The sequence below is a fragment of the Bidens hawaiensis genome, unplaced genomic scaffold (assembly GCF_021521415.1).
Source record: "Bidens hawaiensis isolate Kalapana, Puna unplaced genomic scaffold, B.hawaiensis_p1.1 tig00039163_1, whole genome shotgun sequence".
Lineage (NCBI taxonomy): Eukaryota > Viridiplantae > Streptophyta > Magnoliopsida > Asterales > Asteraceae > Bidens > Bidens hawaiensis.
This window is the reverse complement of record NW_027496898.1, coordinates 40958-58767: the sequence shown is the minus strand read 5'-3', so window position 1 is coordinate 58767 and position 17810 is coordinate 40958. Positions and strand designations below refer to the sequence as shown.

The following is a 17810-nucleotide window of genomic DNA, read 5'->3' as shown; positions in this document are numbered from 1 at the left end:
GAGTAGAACTTTAACTTTGAATAAAAATGATGGAAATCAAGAGCACGTGACATACACACCCCATCCACCTCCCTCCAAATTCTCAACTTCCACTTTTGTCAACGACAACCCACTTCCTCTTTTATCACTAAACAAATATTTTTATACCTTTTAATTATCTTTAATATCTTTAGAAAAAAATAGTCATTGATAATTAAATCTTAAGCCTAAAAGTAACATCTACTAGATAGCAAACCACAACCAACTTAAGTAATCATTGTTTTTGTATCACAGCATTTAACAAATCAAATTATTAATTAATAAAACACAATCAAGTAAATTTTGATTTTTGAACTTTCAAAGCCAAGATATGGAATTGATTCCAAGTCTTTTTGATTTTGCATGGAAATTCAAACAACTCCTAATCAAGTATTAATAATTAATTACGTTTTTTTAAATCTAATTAAGTAAAAAAAAATGAAGAAAAATAGATTAATGTCTGTTGAAATTAAGATGATTCCAATATGACCTCAGAAGTTTTTGCACCAGATTGCGCATGATTATGATCTCCTTCGTAGGTAACGATCAACATGCTTGGATCATCTAATGCTCGCTCTACATGTTTTCGAGCCGGACAACCTCTCACACTACTACACTTGTAGTATCCTCTGTCGATTTGGGTGAACAAATTAGATATCATGAGTTCATAACGGATTTCATTAATTATTCATGATGAAACCGATTTCAAGTTTCAATTCAGTTAATTCGTTTAGTAATTTTACCTCGGATGAGGAGATCCTTTGATTGGTTTCTGCCCATACTTTCGCCATGAATAATCGTCCGGCGGAATATCGGCAAGCTTTGGGCTAATTGCCTTAACCCTAATTACTCTCTTCAATCTCAGTTTTCTACAAGACAAGTGAATTAAATATGAACTTGAATTATGGAAGAAGTTGGGATTAATTGATAGTTGTTTAATTACTCGTATTAATTTACTAGGTTACAACACATGTTAAATAAAAAAAATGTAAAATAGTAAGTAATAAAGATTTAGTAATTATAAAACGATATAAGATAAGATATTATAATTAGCGTATAAGTTTCTACACTTAAGAAGGTGAAACAAAAATAGGAAATAATATTCTGATAGGCAAGGTTATTGAAAACGTTAAATCTTTGATGTTTCTATAGATAAACATAGATCCTTGTTTTAAGTCTTTAAACTGAAAAGATTGTTGCAATTTTTCGACGCCTAACGTCTTACTAGGTTGCTTCGTTTAATTAAAGTTCCCCATTGTGTAACAAAAGAAGCCGGAAAATAATCAGTTACTTATTTATCAGGTATAGATTATTTACCTTCTTTTCGAGCAGTGACAACGGCCGCCATTTTCCGACGAGCACTTTCTTTTCAAACAAGACGACGAACACGCCGGAGCTTTACCATCGGCTAACGATTGCTTCCCGTTGTAATCTCCTGTCAACGACGATACAAACGAGCTGGCTCGAGAAACCACAGGAGAGTTAGAGAAACTAATCGTTCTAGTCAAACAATTATTCCTCTGAAACAAAAGGTGTTGATTTCCAGTAACCGGAGGAATAAAAGGTATTTGTTGTAAAGGTGTTGGACAATAAACCTTACTCTCACCCTCCTCCAAAACGACATCGTCTTGCTCATAGTCCTTCATTAATGCTCCTACTAACTTATTATTATTATTTTCATAAGTTACAGGACCACGTCGGAAGCGTGCATGGCCGGTGAGTTCTCGTTTTGGTCGTTCCAGCAATGAGATAACACATTTAAACTTCGTGACCGCCACGTCAGCAACAGCTTTATAATCCTCCGGTAACTGTGGTTGTGACTGTGATTGTGAAAGCAAACGTATGAGCTTCTGTACGCTTTCGAGGCCGGAAGCTGCTTCCTGTACGGCGTCATTTTCATCAGACATGGTGGACGTATTGAAATTACCAATAATAAGAAATTAGTATTAAGAAGTGGTCAAAATAAGGGGATTGAAGTTTGAAGAAGAAAAGAAAAAGTAAAGAGTGGGTGACAGACAGACAGACAGACATGTCGTTTTTATTATTCTTCTACCTAGTCAAAAGTAGGTTTGAGGAAGATCCAACCACGTTAGTCCACGGTCCACCCCGTTAGTTTATTTTTACTTTCTTAACCAAGTTTTCCTTTTCTTTTTTAATTTCCGACAAAGCTAATTCCAAGATATTGAGTTAGTTTGGTCCATATTCCTTTAATCCCACATTCCTACTAGTGTGACTATTTGCTATTTTTAAATTCGTGAATATGAAGCTTTTCTACATAAGGATGTGGGTGGGGCCGGTATCAGGTAAATCTACACGGGTATCCCGGGTAATTCAGGAACACTGTTGCAGCCCATGTCCCTTTTGAATTCGGGTGGTTGGAACGGGTATACAACCTGATATTGAAATATGATTGTGTGTGATGAAACAAGGCGAAGCTTGGATTGAGTCACGGGAGTGACCGAATCCACCAAGGGGTGGCCGGGCTTAATACAAATAAAAAGATGAAACAAGGCGAAGCTTGGGTTGAGTCACGGGAGTGACCGAATCCACCAAGGGGTGGCCGGGCTTAATACAAATAAAAAGTTTCTAACGAAATTACGAAAATTTACCCTATGAAGCAAAAAAACGGTGGTGACTGGGATACCTGCGCCGCCTTAAAAACTACGCCCCTAGATGGAACATTGTGTTATTGTTTAAAGCATATTCAGGTAGTTTGTATATAGTTGATATTCATTTAACTAAATAAATGATCCAATTATAATATATAGGCTGGTAAGCGGGCAACAAGCTGCGCTCCCCCCCCCCCCCCCTTTGAATGACAAAATCGATCTTACTGAAAACAAAGTTATCGTTCTTCGGCATCGTTGAGTTACTGTGCACGACCCGCTGAGCTCTTTTTAAAAGCGTAGCAGCATCGGAGGCAAGGGATCCAAAAGTATTAAAAGCAAAATGAATGAAGGCATGTCAATTCTCAACACAACCAATTTGGGTTCATTTGGGTAGTTTTAGCCTAAAACTGATTTAAACCAAACCATACACACCCCTACTTGAAAGTCGCATAGTTGCAGTTTTGTTATTTTCTTGGAAGTCAAGATACCCACGCTACATGAATACAAAATCGTCTACAGAGACACTTGAAGGCATAAGTGCATACCATCTTGGTTGTTAGGCCACATCTATATCGTTATGCCTAATATATGTTGGTTGTGATCTCATGATGAATCTTATCACAAGAGAAAGATACCAGGATTTTAATATTGTTCACTACCAACATCATATTTCATTTAATGAGTTTAGAAGGATGAAGAAATGGCTTTAGGCGATCATCATGATCAAGACGATAAATATTCCATATGAAACCAGACATTTGGGCAAGTTACCAATATGTTTATAATTCGCATTATGCTACTTGAAAGGGTGTGTTAATCGTGTCCGTTGAAGATATTTAGATTAGGCAGTTGAATAGTTGAACCCAAACCAACTCGTATTTTAACGCCATCATGTCGTGTTCGTGTTTCGAGTCAATTTGTTTAAAGTTCATTTGTGAAAATGAGTAATACCTAAGGACTTGGTAACAATTTAAGCAACGAATATCTCAACCTAAAACATATTTTTTGTGATTAGTATTCTTCATTTTCTTTAATTTCTTATCACTTTCCCTATCGACAAACTTATTATATATTTAGATCGAGATTAAAGGAGTTTAATATAAAGGATTGGAAAATTAGTAGTTAGATTATTGAAATAAAATTGTTGAAAATTAAGAGTTGATTAAGAGTTCAAAATGACATTAATTTCAATGCTCATAATGAATAACAAGAGGAAAAACTAAAAGTTAAAATTATATAATTTTAAATTTACACAATTATAGAAAACACCATTTACATTTCTATGAGCTTGTATGATTTATTTTTCATGTTTTAAAATCACTCGGTTATCTTTTAAAATATATATCATTTCAAACTTTAGCACTAGTCCTTTTAATTAAAATATATACTCTCTTCGTCCCAATTTAAATGTCCTATTTTGACTTTTTTAGTTTTTCTTTTGCAATTTTGACCGTAAATATTTTTGTTCGTGTCATATAATACTTGATGAAAATTATATCAATGTAAAATACATTTAAAACTCAATCCATTCATATAATTTTCATCAAGAATTATATGACACGAACAAAAATATTTACGGTCAAAGTTGTAAAAGAAAGACTTGAAAGTCAAACTAGGACATTTAAATTGGGATGGAGGGAGTATATAATTTTATACCTTAACACTTTAAGTGAGTTTTCGGTATAACCCATTAATTAGAAATGCTATTTTTTTTTGTTGACTCTTTTGTTAATTGACATGTTTAATAAACAAATCATGCAAGCAGTCTGAAAGTCATTTTAATTCTGTGCAATGTCAGTAATATTCACCCTAAAAATGTTAGTAATTGTAATTAGTAGAATTATAATTTAAAATTATTACGTCATGTGTAGTCATAAAGCTATCTCTGGGCGTTATGCGTCATGTGACGCTCAGTCAGAGTTATGGTTTTTTTTACAAAAACAAGGTGTAGTCATAAAGCCATCTCTGGGCATTATGCGCCACATGACGCCCAGTCACTATTAATTGTTTTTATTTTTTTAAAATAATAATTAATTTAAATAATTAAATATAAAATTAAAAACTACATTAAAATTAAAAATCTACATTAAACTCACAAATAAAAACAAAATTAAAATAAAAAAATACATTATATTAAAAAGAGAAAATTCCCAAAATGATCCAAATGAGGAGAGAGAGAAAAAAATAATCCTAACTATATCAAGATTCCCAAAACAACCCTCAAAATATGTACTGAGAAGACGCATTGGGAAAATAAACGATCATATTTTTTAACCAGTTAAAATGTGACACGTGTAAAGGTATTGACGACCATATTTTTAAGTTAATTAACTTTTTAAAAAACCGTCTCTCCAGGCAGTTTTTTTATGTTTCTCGTCTGGTACGTTCAAATTATTATTAATCTTAACTTCATCTTCTTCTTCATACCTACAAGATCTAATACCCATTAACCAAGTCAAAAAAAAAAATTTTGTATCAAAGGAATGAATACAACAATAAATAATACTAAGACTACATGTTGTATTTTTCAAAAATTTTCGCTTGCCGAATTGCTTTTAGAGATTGGACTCTCGGGTCGTCTTCGGATAAATCATTTGTTAAAACCTCGATGTCTTTGTCCAATTCATTCCTTTTAAGTACTTCGACGGCGTCCAAATTTACTTGAAGACGTTTAGCTCCAAGTTCTTGTATATCTTTGAGTTGAATGTTCATTTCTTTGAAATGACTTTCCATTTCGGCATTCGAACCTGTTGCCGACGACGACGCGACCCCTTTCCCCTTTCCCTTTCCCTTTCCCTTTCCCTGGCTTCTTCTACCCCGGTCGAGGCATCTCGGTAATATCCGCATAGGGATTCCTGACTTCATTATCGCTTAAGTTGAATTTCGAGCGTCAGAACAGGGTGTTTCTGGATCAACCGAAGACGATGTTTTAGACATTTTTTAGGATGACCACTTTCGGTGTCGGCCTCCATAAATGGGCCCCATTTTAGGTGAAATCTCAGTTGTTCTTTCCAAATTCTAAAGTAATTGAAGGTCGCCGAGACCTTATGTTGATACTCTTTCAACGCCTTTTCCATGATTTCTGCGTCAGAGACACCGCTACTCCACGTTCGAGTCATCCGAGAGTGAACCGTATAGAAAGCCGTGCATTTGGTGTTTATATCATTCCATTTCGATAGTATGGAATCTTTTTCTCGACGCGAGTCCCCACCAAGTTCATGGAACAACTCTTTAATTTTGTTCCAAAATACGCCCGTTTGTTGATAGTTCGCTAAAAAATATAAAAACATTACAAGATCAATGTTTGTTCTAAGAAATTTAAAAATATATGTATAATTTTTAAAAACTTACCGAACAGGATATCTTCCGATATCACGCACCAAGCACGAGCATATAGTTCGCACTCGTCGATACTCCACGGTATAGTGTTCATTTTAGCCTGAGCTTCGCCGGCGGGTTTCTTTACGTGTTTTCTTGGACGTCCATGTTGGCTCGAACCACCGCGAGTCTCCGAGAATGGTTGTGGCTCCAGGTTGATTTGTGTATTCGGCACCGTTTCGTCGTCGGGTTGGGAACCCGAACCAGCCATCATGTTTGTGGTTGGGTTTTGGAAACTGGGCACCGTATTTGAGATAGGGGCTCTGGAACTTAGATATTGCATATACGCGGCCATTTGCGCTTCGAACAAATATGCGATTTGAGGGACGGGGACTGTTGGCATCGGTTGTGGATTTTGGTTGTTTGCGTCGCATTGATGTCACACGCCCATCTTAGGCCTAGGAGTGCGACTCAACAGTGGATACCACATTTGTAAATATATCAGAGTTACAGGTTATTGCGGAAGACTTTATAAAACATGTGGATTTAAAGTTAAGATACTTACATTACAAAAGTCGAGACGAAAGTCTCGTTTAGATTTACTTGTTTATAAGTTTAGCAGAAACATCATATTTTAATATTTAAACAAAAATATCTGAGCCATCGGATTCTTGAGCCCTTCGTCCTTCAAGCTCTAATCTTGGTTATCTGCAAAATGTTAGAAAATAGTCAGCAACGAATGCTGGTGAATATGCTGACGCAAAAATATTTTCTTTACTTAATTATCCCTCATGACCACGTAAGCCTCGCCCCATCTTGGCTTAGGAATAATCAAGTTAAAACAAATACCATTATAAACTCGAGTCTCTACACTAGTCACCCCAGCAAAACACTACAGCGTTTCGATGTACTTAGGTACCATAAATATACACAAGGTCATTCTCACTCGAACATACTTTGGTTCGGCCCATCGTGGCTGGAGGTCGTGACCAGGCGTGGTGCGATGTGCCCACCGCATTTAACCACATATGTAAGGATCCAGACAAACGTATGTAAGGCCCCGTTACCGGTAGCCCTACTTTGCACGTTGGATTTACTCATAAACGCAGTTCTAAATATCAGAGTTAATAAAAACTTTCGCGGAATAATAAAACTTCAACCATAACATTTTACATAACCATCAAATCATGTCTTATAAAATATCCGTAGTCAATTAAAGCAAAACATAGTCTTTAAAACATCACAACATTTCTCCGAGATGCCAGTATATTCGATTCCACGCCATGTGTCTTCAGTCACGCGAGCTGCCTCAACCTATTTGCCTACGTGCATACTAAAAGTCAGCTAAGCTGAGTGAGTTCTAGTTAATCACATAACTTACTTTTCATTCACATATACGTGCCAGAAGGTACGCATTACATACATATCATGTTCAGCATTCGTCCATACACATTCATATCTAACCATACATCATAAAGGGCGTTTTACCCTACATACCTCGGATATTATTAGGGTCCGGTACCCTCCATCCTCGGATATTATTAGGGTCCGGTCACCCTTCATCCTCGGATACTATTAGGGTCCGGTACCCTTCATCCTCGGATATTATTAGGGTCCGGTACCCTTTCTTCCATAGCTTCATACTATACCTGTTCTTAAATACTTTACTGACAATACGTGCAATCTCCGAAGAGCGTTCACGTACCATTAACATATCATACGTACATTATGCATACATCATATATATTCATTCATGCATCTTATCTTACATCATACATGGCAATCACATCTTTAGCTACCACCTGACGGTACATGCAATATCCGAAGATCGTTCACGCACCGTCAAGCAAACATCATACATAAATCATACAAGGCATACATTTACCACATAAAGGTAAGTGTATTAACTATCACATTGAGTATGCACACATCCCCGAAAACACAACAAGGAAGTGGGGCTAGAAACTCACCTCAATGCGGTTGCTTTCACCGTTTACGGTTATTCCCCTCTTGAGCTGTGCACGACTAACTGTATAATTATACGTATTAATAGACTATCACTACACATATCGTCTTTCTAGTTTAATTATTACCCTTAACGAACGGGGGTCCGGGGGCAGCGCCCCTGGCAGCGGGGTTCTAGGGGCGGCAGCCCCTAGCGGGGTCCAAGGGGTTGAGCCCCTGGCTGGGGTTAAGCTGCCTTAGCACATCTTCCATTAGGATTTTGAACCATTAAATAATTTTCTACTTAAAAGTTCAAGGGCTTATTTGTAATTAAATCATTCTTTTCTAAGTCCAATGACCATTCTGTCATTCTGTTAAACTTCTAATTCATTACTGGTTCATAGCGAATTGGATTATCCTAGCGAACTGGTTCCTATAACGAATTGAACCCTTAACGAACTGGACTCCTTAACGAATCAGTCCATATAGCGAACCAGTCCAAGTAGCGAATCAGACCTTCTAATTCGTTATTTCTTTTAACGAACTAATCATAACGAATCAAGGGTAATTTGTTACCCTTTTCCCTTAACGAATCAGAGACGAATCATAGGCGAACTAGAGCTAGTTCGCTGTGTTGCCTTATGCGAATCAACTAACGAATCACCTTCAATTCGTTAATTCCCCATAGCGAACTAGGGTTAGGTCAGGGAATGTTCTGACATTCCCTGACATTCCTTATCCTCGTACTACTATTCCGGCGCCGCCTTTGCCAGAAAACCGCGAACACGTCGGAAAAACAAGTTTTAAGTCGTTTTTCACCGTTTTTCGGCCCGTTCGATCCAGATTTGAGCTAGGGTGACCCCTAAGCTCATCATAGGTTCGGTTTATACCCGATTCCACCCGGATCTCGTGACTTAAACGGTTTAACGGTGTCGGCTCGTCGTTTCGTGACCATAACTAACGGATTTAAGCTCATACAACAAAATACTATCATACCTTGGGTCGGGATCCGTTTCTTCTTCTATATTTCGGATAGAGTGAGAGAGAAACTAGAGAGAGAGCTTTAGTGTGTGTTTTGGTGGAGTAAGGGATATGTGTAAATGAAGGATTAAATAGGTAATTAATGGTTTATATAATTATTGATCATGGGCTTAAGCCCATGGTCTTTCCTTATTTCTTCCATAACCCAAATCCATAACCCATATCCATTTACCCAACACTAGCCCGACTCATAACAACTCATATTTCGTTTATTAACTGAAATCAGAAAACAGGATGTTACAACGTATACTACAGCCTAAGGGCTAGGCTTTTACTCTTATTCTTAATGTTTTTAGAGACACTTAGTCTCATGTAAAGTTTTACACATAACATGTTTTATTTGTTTGAAAACAAGTTTGTAAAAGTAGGCCGTATTCATCTTTTCAAGTGGAATCGGCTTCCAACACAGTTCGTGAGTCTTTCTCTTGCTATCTCGCACCTATAGTACGAGTATAAATTTTATTAATCGGATATACAATCCGGCTTAAGACCTTTCGTCTTTATTTATCTCGATGAACCTTTAGTTCAATATCCTTTTACTTTAAAATCTTTAGTTAAAAAGTAATATTTATAAACCTTTAGTTTATTATAAAAACCCGACGTTTCTTCTTCTTTAAGAAACGTACTCTTTTTTTTTTTATTATTTAAGAATACTCATTATGCTTAAATAATATTTATAACAAAAAATATTTATATAACATATATATATGTGTGTGTGTATGTATACAAATATATATTTCTTTTTCTTTCTTTCTTTTCTTTTCTTTGTTATTTATTTTCTTTGAGATATCGAGTATAATTTCGACTTGGGGTATTAAGCCTTTCTAATATTTTGTTAATATTTTAGTCGGGCATTATGCCTACCTTTACTTGGCTTAAAATCCCTAGATACTCGGGCAGCACTTCGACGCCGCTTGATCAACACTTCTTCCTCGTACAATCCTTCTCCTCACTTTGGCACGCTTCTCGAGGCACCAACACTTCACCGCACACACTTTGAGATGATCGTCGGGATGTAAAAACAGCACCACCTTCTTGTTCGGGATGTCGTCGAGGAGTGGTACGAATATCGAGGTATGGCACGGGAATCGAGGAATCGGGCACGGTTTCCGAGTTGGATCGGTGGCACGAACTTCGAGGTGTAGAGAGATGTTTAGAGAGAGAGTAGTATGTGAATTTGGGTGTGAAAATATGAATGCCCGGAGCTGCTATTTATAGGAATAAATTTGGATCCCATCGCGGTACGCGATGGGTTCCTTGGCTGGCCCGTCGCGTAGCGCGACGTAGGCCTGGCCAGTCACACACTAGACCTGCCGCGTGGCGACACGTGGCGGACGTGTTGCCGCGTGGTGAAACGTGGCGGCAGATGATGCCACCGTGTGCCGCGTGGCACACGTGTCACAATGTGTCAGACCACGTTATCGCGGTACGCGATGACGTTGGTTCAACGGCGATCGCGTATCGCTGTTGACTTCTTCCAGAAGTTTGACCAAGCCCGTCGCAGTACGCGAGGGGATTGTCATTGTCCTGGTCGCGTATCACGATAGGACTGAAAAACAGAATTTTCACTTTTCACCTTGGAGTTTTGAAATTGGCAAAATTGATCCCTATACTTTGGAAATTTGACATTTTTGGCCCGAAATTTCCGTGATGTTACAACCTTCCCACCTTGAAATAAATCTCGTCCTCGAGATTGCTTCACGAGAATAAGTGGGGGTATTTCTTCCTCATTTCGGACTCAACTTCCCAAGTATATACTCGGGTCCTCGTCGGGAATCCCATTTTACTTTCACGATTTTCAAAGTTCATCTTTTAAGTTTCTTTAATTTTGAGTCTTCGATTTGGATTGGACGTTCTACGAATTTTAAAGTTTCATCAATTTCAACATCTTTTAACGGCATTGCAAGAGATTCATCGGCTAGACACTTTCGCAGATTCGAGATATGGAATACGTCGTGTATCCCTTGCATTTCCTCGGGTAGTTGCAAACGATATGCGACGGTACCAATTCGTTCGAGTACCTCGAATGGTCCAACGAATCGAGGACTTAATTTTCCTTTCTTGCCGAATCGGACTACGCCTTTCCATGGCGAGACTTTCAAAAGAACTTTGTCACCAACATTGAACTCTAACGGCTTACGTCGGACATCGGCGTAACTCTTTTGGCGATCACGTGCCGTCTTAAGTCGTTCTCGAATTTGAATAACTTTGTCGGTGGTTTCTAGAACTATTTCAGGTCCAGACAATTGATTGTCTCCGGTTTCAGACCAGCGTACGGGCGTCCTGCATTTTCGACCATATAATGCCTCAAATGGTGGTGCTTGAATGCTCGTGTGATAACTATTGTTATACGAAAATTCCATTAGGGGTAAGTGGTCATCCCAACTTTCACCTAAGTCTATCACACATGCGCGGAGCATCTCTTCCAACGTTTGAATTGTCCTTTCGCTTTGCTCATCAGTTTGTGGGTGATAGGTGGTGCTAAGGTTAAGTTTTGTGCCGAGTGCTTGTTGGAAGCTTTACCGAAAGTGTGACGTAAAACGACTGTCTCGATCGGAGATTATAGATAGAGGTACTACATGCAAAGCAATAATGTTGCTTACATAAATACGCACTAATCTATCCATTGAGTATGACTCATTGATAGGTATAAAATGTGCGGATTTTGTTAAACGGTCCACAATTACCCATATAGCATTATGTTGTCGAGTCGTTTTAGGGAGTTTGGTTATGAAGTCCATAGTAATTAACTACCACTTCCATACGGGAAGTTCGGGTTGCTGGAGTAGTCCCGTAGGCTTTTGGTGTTCAGCCTTGACTTTCAAACAAGTAAGACATTTCGCAACATGCGAAGCGACACCCCTTTTCATTCCATTCCACCAATAATTTGCTTTCAGATTATGGTACATTTTGTCGCTTCCGAGATGCATCATGTATTTGGACTTATGGGCTTCGTTTAAGATCTTCTCACGCAATCCTCCAACGATTGGTACCCAAATCCTATTGCCAAGTCTAAGGATACCATCGTCACCCTTGACTAGCGAGTCAATGGTGCCATTACGTTTTTCATCGGATATTTGGTTTTCGTTGATTGCTTGAGTTTGAGCGGATTTGATTTGTTCAAAAAGATCGATTTGAAGTTCTAGGCGCAACGCTCGAACCCTTTTGGGCTTCTCATGTTCTTTGCGACTTAAGGCATCGGCCACGACGTTGGCTTTGCCTTCATGGTAAACAATCTCACAATCGTAGTCATTAAGTGTCTCCATCCATCGCCGTTGACGCATGTTAAGCTCTTTTTGATCGAAGATGTGTTTCAAGCTTTTATGATCAGTGTACACGATAAATTTTACTCCATAGAGATAGTGCCTCCATATCTTAAGTGCAAAGATTATGGTGCCTAACTCTAGATCGTGAGTCGTGAAATTCTTTTCGTGCATCTTGAGTTGACGAGAGGCGTAAGCAATTACTTTCTTTCGTTGCATTAATACACATCCCAAATCGGAATGAGACGCATCGCAAAAGACAACGAAATCTTTAATACCTTCTGGCAAGGCCAGTATCGGAGCTTGGGTAAGCTTTTGTTTAAGTATATCGAACGCCTCTTGTTGCTTTGTTCCCCATTCATAGTTGATGTTCTTACGATTTAAGGAAGTTAAGGGAACAGCGATTCGGGAAAAGTTTTTGATGAACCTACGGTAATAGCCGGCCAATCCCAAGAAACTTTGAATCTCGGTTGGCAACTTTGGGATCTCCCACTTAGAGATAGCTTCAATCTTAGCGGGATCCACTTGAATACCGTTGACGTTAATGATGTGACCAAGAAATTGCACCTCGTGCAACCAGAACTCGCATTTTGAGAACTTGGCGTACAACTTCTCGGTTCTAAGAATTTCAAGTAAGGTTCGAAGATGGACTTCATGATCAGCCTTGGACTTAGAGTAAATGAGTATGTCATCGATGAAAACGATCACAAATTTATCTAAGTAAGGCTTACAGATTCGGTTCATCATGTCCATGAATGCGGCTGGCGTATTAGTAAGTCCGAATGGCATAACGGTGAACACATAATGGCCATACCTTGTTTGAAAAGCGGTTTTCGGAATATCTTCGGATTGAACCTTGAGTTGGTGATAGCCGGAACGAAGATCGATTTTTGAAAAGAAGCTAGCACCTTGAAGTTGGTCGAACAGATCATCGATACGAGGGAGTGGATAACGATTCTTGATTGTGACTTTATTGAGAGCTCGGTAGTCGATTCACATGCGCATGGATCCATCCTTCTTCTTGACGAATAGTATCGGCGCTCCCCATGGTGATTAACTTGGTCGTATGAAACCCTTCTCGAGAAGTTCGTCCAATTGTTTCTTCAGTTTCTTCATTTCAGTTGGCGCTAGGCGATACGGAGCCTTGGAGATCAGAGCAGTTCCATGAATAATATCGATCCTAAATTCCACTTCACGATCGGGAGGAATACCAGGAAGTTCGTCGGGAAAATATCGGTATAGTCGTAAACAACAGGAACGTTTTTAATTTATTTGGGTTTTGATTCTTCGGTGACGTAGGCCATGAATGCTAAGCATCCTTGATTCAAACATTTGTTAGCCCTTATCATGGAGATTAGGCTAACTTGGCCAGCGTTTTTATCCCCTTTAATTCGTATGGTACGTTTATCAGGGGCTTGAAGTTCAACGGTCTTGCTATTGCAAAGGATACGAGCATGATTGTCGGATAACCAATCCATACCCAATACAACATCAAAACCAGCAAGAGTCATTGGTAGCAATTGAATAGGCAAAACGTAACCAGCTAATAAGATTTTCCCGTTTTCTAAGGCTTCAGAGATTTTAACAATTTCGCCATTAGCGGTCTCGACACTTAGAGTTTTATTAAGTTTGATTAAAGGTTCGTTTAATAGACTACAAAATTTATAATCTATAAAACTTAAATTGGTTCCTGAATCAAACAAGACTCTAGCATAGGCATTGTTAACAAGGAACGTACCGGTAATGGTTTCCGGTGTGTCGGCCGCTTTCTTTGTATCCAAGACGAAGACTCTTGCATTGCCCTTATTGGGCTCGTTCTTTTGACCGCTACCACCCGCACCACCAGTAGCGGGCTTATTCTTGGGGCACTCGAAGCTAAGGTGTCCCATCTCCTTGCAATTATAGCAGGTCATTTTCTTCTTCCAACAATCGTCCGTGGCTTGGCTGGATTTATGACATGATTCACAAAGTCGTGGAGTCAAATGGCATCTACCCCTATGGTATTTCTTGCAAATTTTGCATTGTGGGATGTCGGAGTTGAAGCCAGACCTTCGTTGATCGACTCCTTTACCCTTGAATCGGGTATTTCCTTCTTTCTTCGGGAATTGTGTTGTTGCGACCCTCTTGTCCTCTTCTTTATTGCGGACCATTCCGCCCATTAAGCACCCAGCCAACTCCATCGCGGAGTCAGCGGTTTGTGGCAAGTGTGACCTCACCATGTCACGAATCTCTCGTGGCAGTCCCCAAATATAGCGTGTAACTTTGCTAGATTCCGGGATAACCAGCTGGGGAACCAAACGACAGTACTCGTGAAATTTCGTGTTATACTCACGAAGGTTTGTTCCTACAACCTTGTGAGCCAAGAATTTTGTTTGTATTTGGTCCGTTTCATGCATCGGACAAAACTTCGACATCAACAACTCCTTGAACTCGTTCCAAGTCATGTTATACAACACCTCCCTTCCTTTACTCAAGATCAACGTGTTCCACCATTCTAGTGCCTCACCTTTAAACATGAGAGCGGAATATTGGATCTTCTCCTCGTTCGAACACTTGCTTGTAATCACTATCGTCTCCATCTCTTCAAGCCACCTCACAGTCGTGATGGCTCCCTTGTCACCATGGAACTCCTTCTGTCCATAGTACTTAAAGTTCTTGAACGTACACCCACCTATTTTGAGTTTCTTGAATTCTTGACGAACCCTCCATTAGCGTTCAATTCGTGCACACTTTCATCCATACGTGAGGGTCTAGAACGGGGTTTAGAAACTGATTTTCGAGAAAGATGAACAGATTGTGAATGTTTCGATTGTCTCGATTGGGACCTAAATTCAGATTCGGCCCTTACGGCATCTTTTACTAATTTTTTAATTTGTTTCATGTACTTATCGGGGATCGGTTCTTCTTGATCCTTTTCGGGTCCTTTCCCTTTTTCTTCACGTCTTTCGGCTTCCTTTTGGGAGGCCTCAAAGTTATTACTTTGTTGAGACATTTTATCTTTTTATCTTTTCTTTTTATCGAATGTTCTTTTATTAAACATACATTTTATTTATTTCAACATTTGTATATACCATACAAGGTATATACATCGATCATTACAACACATACATATATATACATTCATACTCGATGTATATATATATTCCTATCCATACATCACATAATACACATAACATTACATTATTCATAACATCACATAAACTTCAACTCTCGAAAACACGTCATCATCACTATCTTCTCAATCCTTCATAAACTTCTTAACAACCCTTGTCAGCTTGTTGCACTTACGAAGAAGCGTTTCTCCCATCTTCTTCTTTTTCTTTCCTTCCTCGGCTACCTTCTTCCTCCAATCGTCGGTTTCGTGCAAAGCGCGATCCAAATGTTCTTCATACGATTGGGGGACCTTGTCGGGGTATCCATATTGTGGAGGTGGGTCATAGTAACCCAATGTCACCATCTCGTAGTGATTCCTCGGTTCACGATACGGGACCTCAGTCATGTCGAATGCAAGGTAGAAGAAAGTCTTAGCAGCCATGTTTTGTTCTCGGATCTCATCGGCTTGCAATTGAATCGAGGGATTTCTCCTTGGAATGGTGGGAAGCTTGACGAAGCTTGGTTCCTGAGTTGCTCCAGATATTGAACATACGAATTGACGGAACCGTAACTTGGGTTTTGGGAAGTGAGTGATCCATCCATTGATGTTGATATCTCATTAAGATTATTGGGATGCTCTTCTTTCGGTTCGGACTCTTCCACAGGATCCTCCTCTTCTTCGGGGTCTTCCTCTTCTTCCTCTGGTTCCTCTTCTTCCATAGGTTCTTCCTCCTCCATATGCTGGGTGGTATTGTTGATAATCCGGGGCATCTTAAAACTTTCGTAGGGTATCATTATCCTCATCTTGGGCTTGCGGGACGGCCCTTCGCCATTGTTGGGTTGAGAGTTGGCTTCGAGAGTAGTGGAGCTTCCAGTATGCCACCTTCGTTGATCGGAGGCATTGCATCCAGTCGGAGGATGGGGATCTTGGTTCTTCCTTTATTGGCCGGTTTGAAAGGAAGGCATAAGATGGGTGTGGATTTGGTAAGTATCCAGTGGGAAAGCACTGCGGTATTTCTGATGGTTGATAAGTCGGGATTGCCGATGGGTGGTACGTCGGTATTTCAGAGGGATGGTATATGGGCATTGTTGGTGGATGGTAACTTGAGTGCCTTGGTGGTTCGATTCTTTGTGTCGGTGGACTATCGGGTAATTTAATTGGACAATGCTCAGTTCCAGGGAAGTATATTGGTTTGGGTCGTTCAATGTATTGGTCTTGGTTGAAGAAAGCCTCAAAATAATCTTCACTCATGATATCCTTTGGGAACTTGTAGTATTTTCTTGCTCTTCTTGCTTCACGATCATACTACTCCATTAATTTCTCATAAGTCATCTTTACTTGGGTGGTTTAGAATGTAGAGAGGGAAAGAAAGGGTTACCACCCAATCTTATCCCTATTCAAATAAACAAGTAAATATTTCCTATGCTTGGATTGAAGCTTGGGTATTGTTTTATGATACCCAATTCGCTAAGATCGATGGCTCTGATACCAACCTGTCACACCCCCATCTTAGACCTAGGAGTGCGACTCAACAGCGGGTACCACATTTATAAATATATCAGAGTTACGGGTTATTGCGGAAGACTTTATAAAACATGTGGATTTAAAGTTAAGATACTTACATTACAAAAGTCGAGACGAAAGTCTCGTTTAGATTTACTTGTTTATAAGTTTAGCAAAAACATCATATTTTAATATTTAAACAAAAATATCCGAGCCATCGGATTCTTGAGCCCTTCGTCCTTCAAGCTTTAATCTTGGTTACCTGCAAAATGTTAGAAAATACGTCAGCAACGAATGCTGGTGAATATGCTGACGCAAAAATATTTTCTTTACTTAATTATCCCTCGTGACCACGTAAGCCTCGGCCCATCTTGGCTTAGGAATAATAAAGTTAAAACAAATACCATTATAAACTCGAGTCTCTACACTACGTCATACCAGCAAAACACCGCAGCGTTTCGTCGTACTTAGGTACCATAAATATACACAAGGTCATTCTCACTCGAACATACTTTGGTTCGGCCCATCGTGGCTGGAGGTCGTGACTAGGCGTGGTGCGATGTGCCCACCGCATTAAATCACATATGTAAGGATCCAGACAAACGTATACTACAGCCTGAGGGCTAGGCTATTACTCTTATTCATAATGTTTTTAGAGACACTTAGTCTCATGTTAAGTTTTACACATAACACGTTTGATTTGTTTGAAAACAAGTTTGTAAAAGTGGGGCGTATTTACCTTTTCAAGTGGGATCGGCTTCCAACACCGTCCGTGAGTCTTTCTCTTGCTATCTCGCACCTATAGTACGAGTATAACTTTTATTAGTCGGATATGCAATCCGGATTAAGACCTTTAGTCTTTATTTATCTCGATGAACCTTTAGTTCAATATCCTTTTACTTTAAAACCTTTAGTTAAAAAGTAATATTTATAAACCTTTAGTTTATTATAAAAACCCGACGTTTCTTCTTCTTTAAGAAACATACTCTTTTCTTTATTATTTAAGAATACTCATTATGC

The 17810-nt window shown here is 39.1% G+C and overlaps 1 protein-coding gene across 1 annotated transcript; it reads right to left on the bottom strand.

Annotated features, from left to right (window-relative positions):
• Positions 1 to 251: 251 nt before the first annotated feature.
• On the bottom strand, positions 252 to 1935 carry LOC143591057 (putative WRKY transcription factor 7). The gene is made up of 3 exons (XM_077071372.1): positions 1336 to 1935; positions 762 to 887; positions 252 to 647 (listed from the first exon to the last, which is right to left on the bottom strand). Exons 1-3 carry the CDS (start codon positions 1923 to 1925, stop codon positions 488 to 490), a joined length of 876 nt encoding a protein of 291 aa, XP_076927487.1. The 5' UTR covers positions 1926 to 1935; the 3' UTR covers positions 252 to 487.
• Between the last annotated feature and the right edge of the window lie 15875 nt (positions 1936 to 17810).

Excerpts from the sequence above, each read along its gene's own strand:
- LOC143591057 (XM_077071372.1), bottom strand. The coding sequence starts at position 1,925 with ATGTCTGATGAAAATGACGCCGTACAGGAAGCAGCTTCCGGCCTCGAA. Across the intron at positions 888-1,335 it reads TGTCACTGCTCGAAAAGAAG|AAAACTGAGATTGAAGAGAG; the intron begins GTAAATAATCTA and ends CTTGTCTTGTAG. Across the intron at positions 648-761 it reads AAAGGATCTCCTCATCCGAG|AGGATACTACAAGTGTAGTA; the intron begins GTAAAATTACTA and ends CCAAATCGACAG.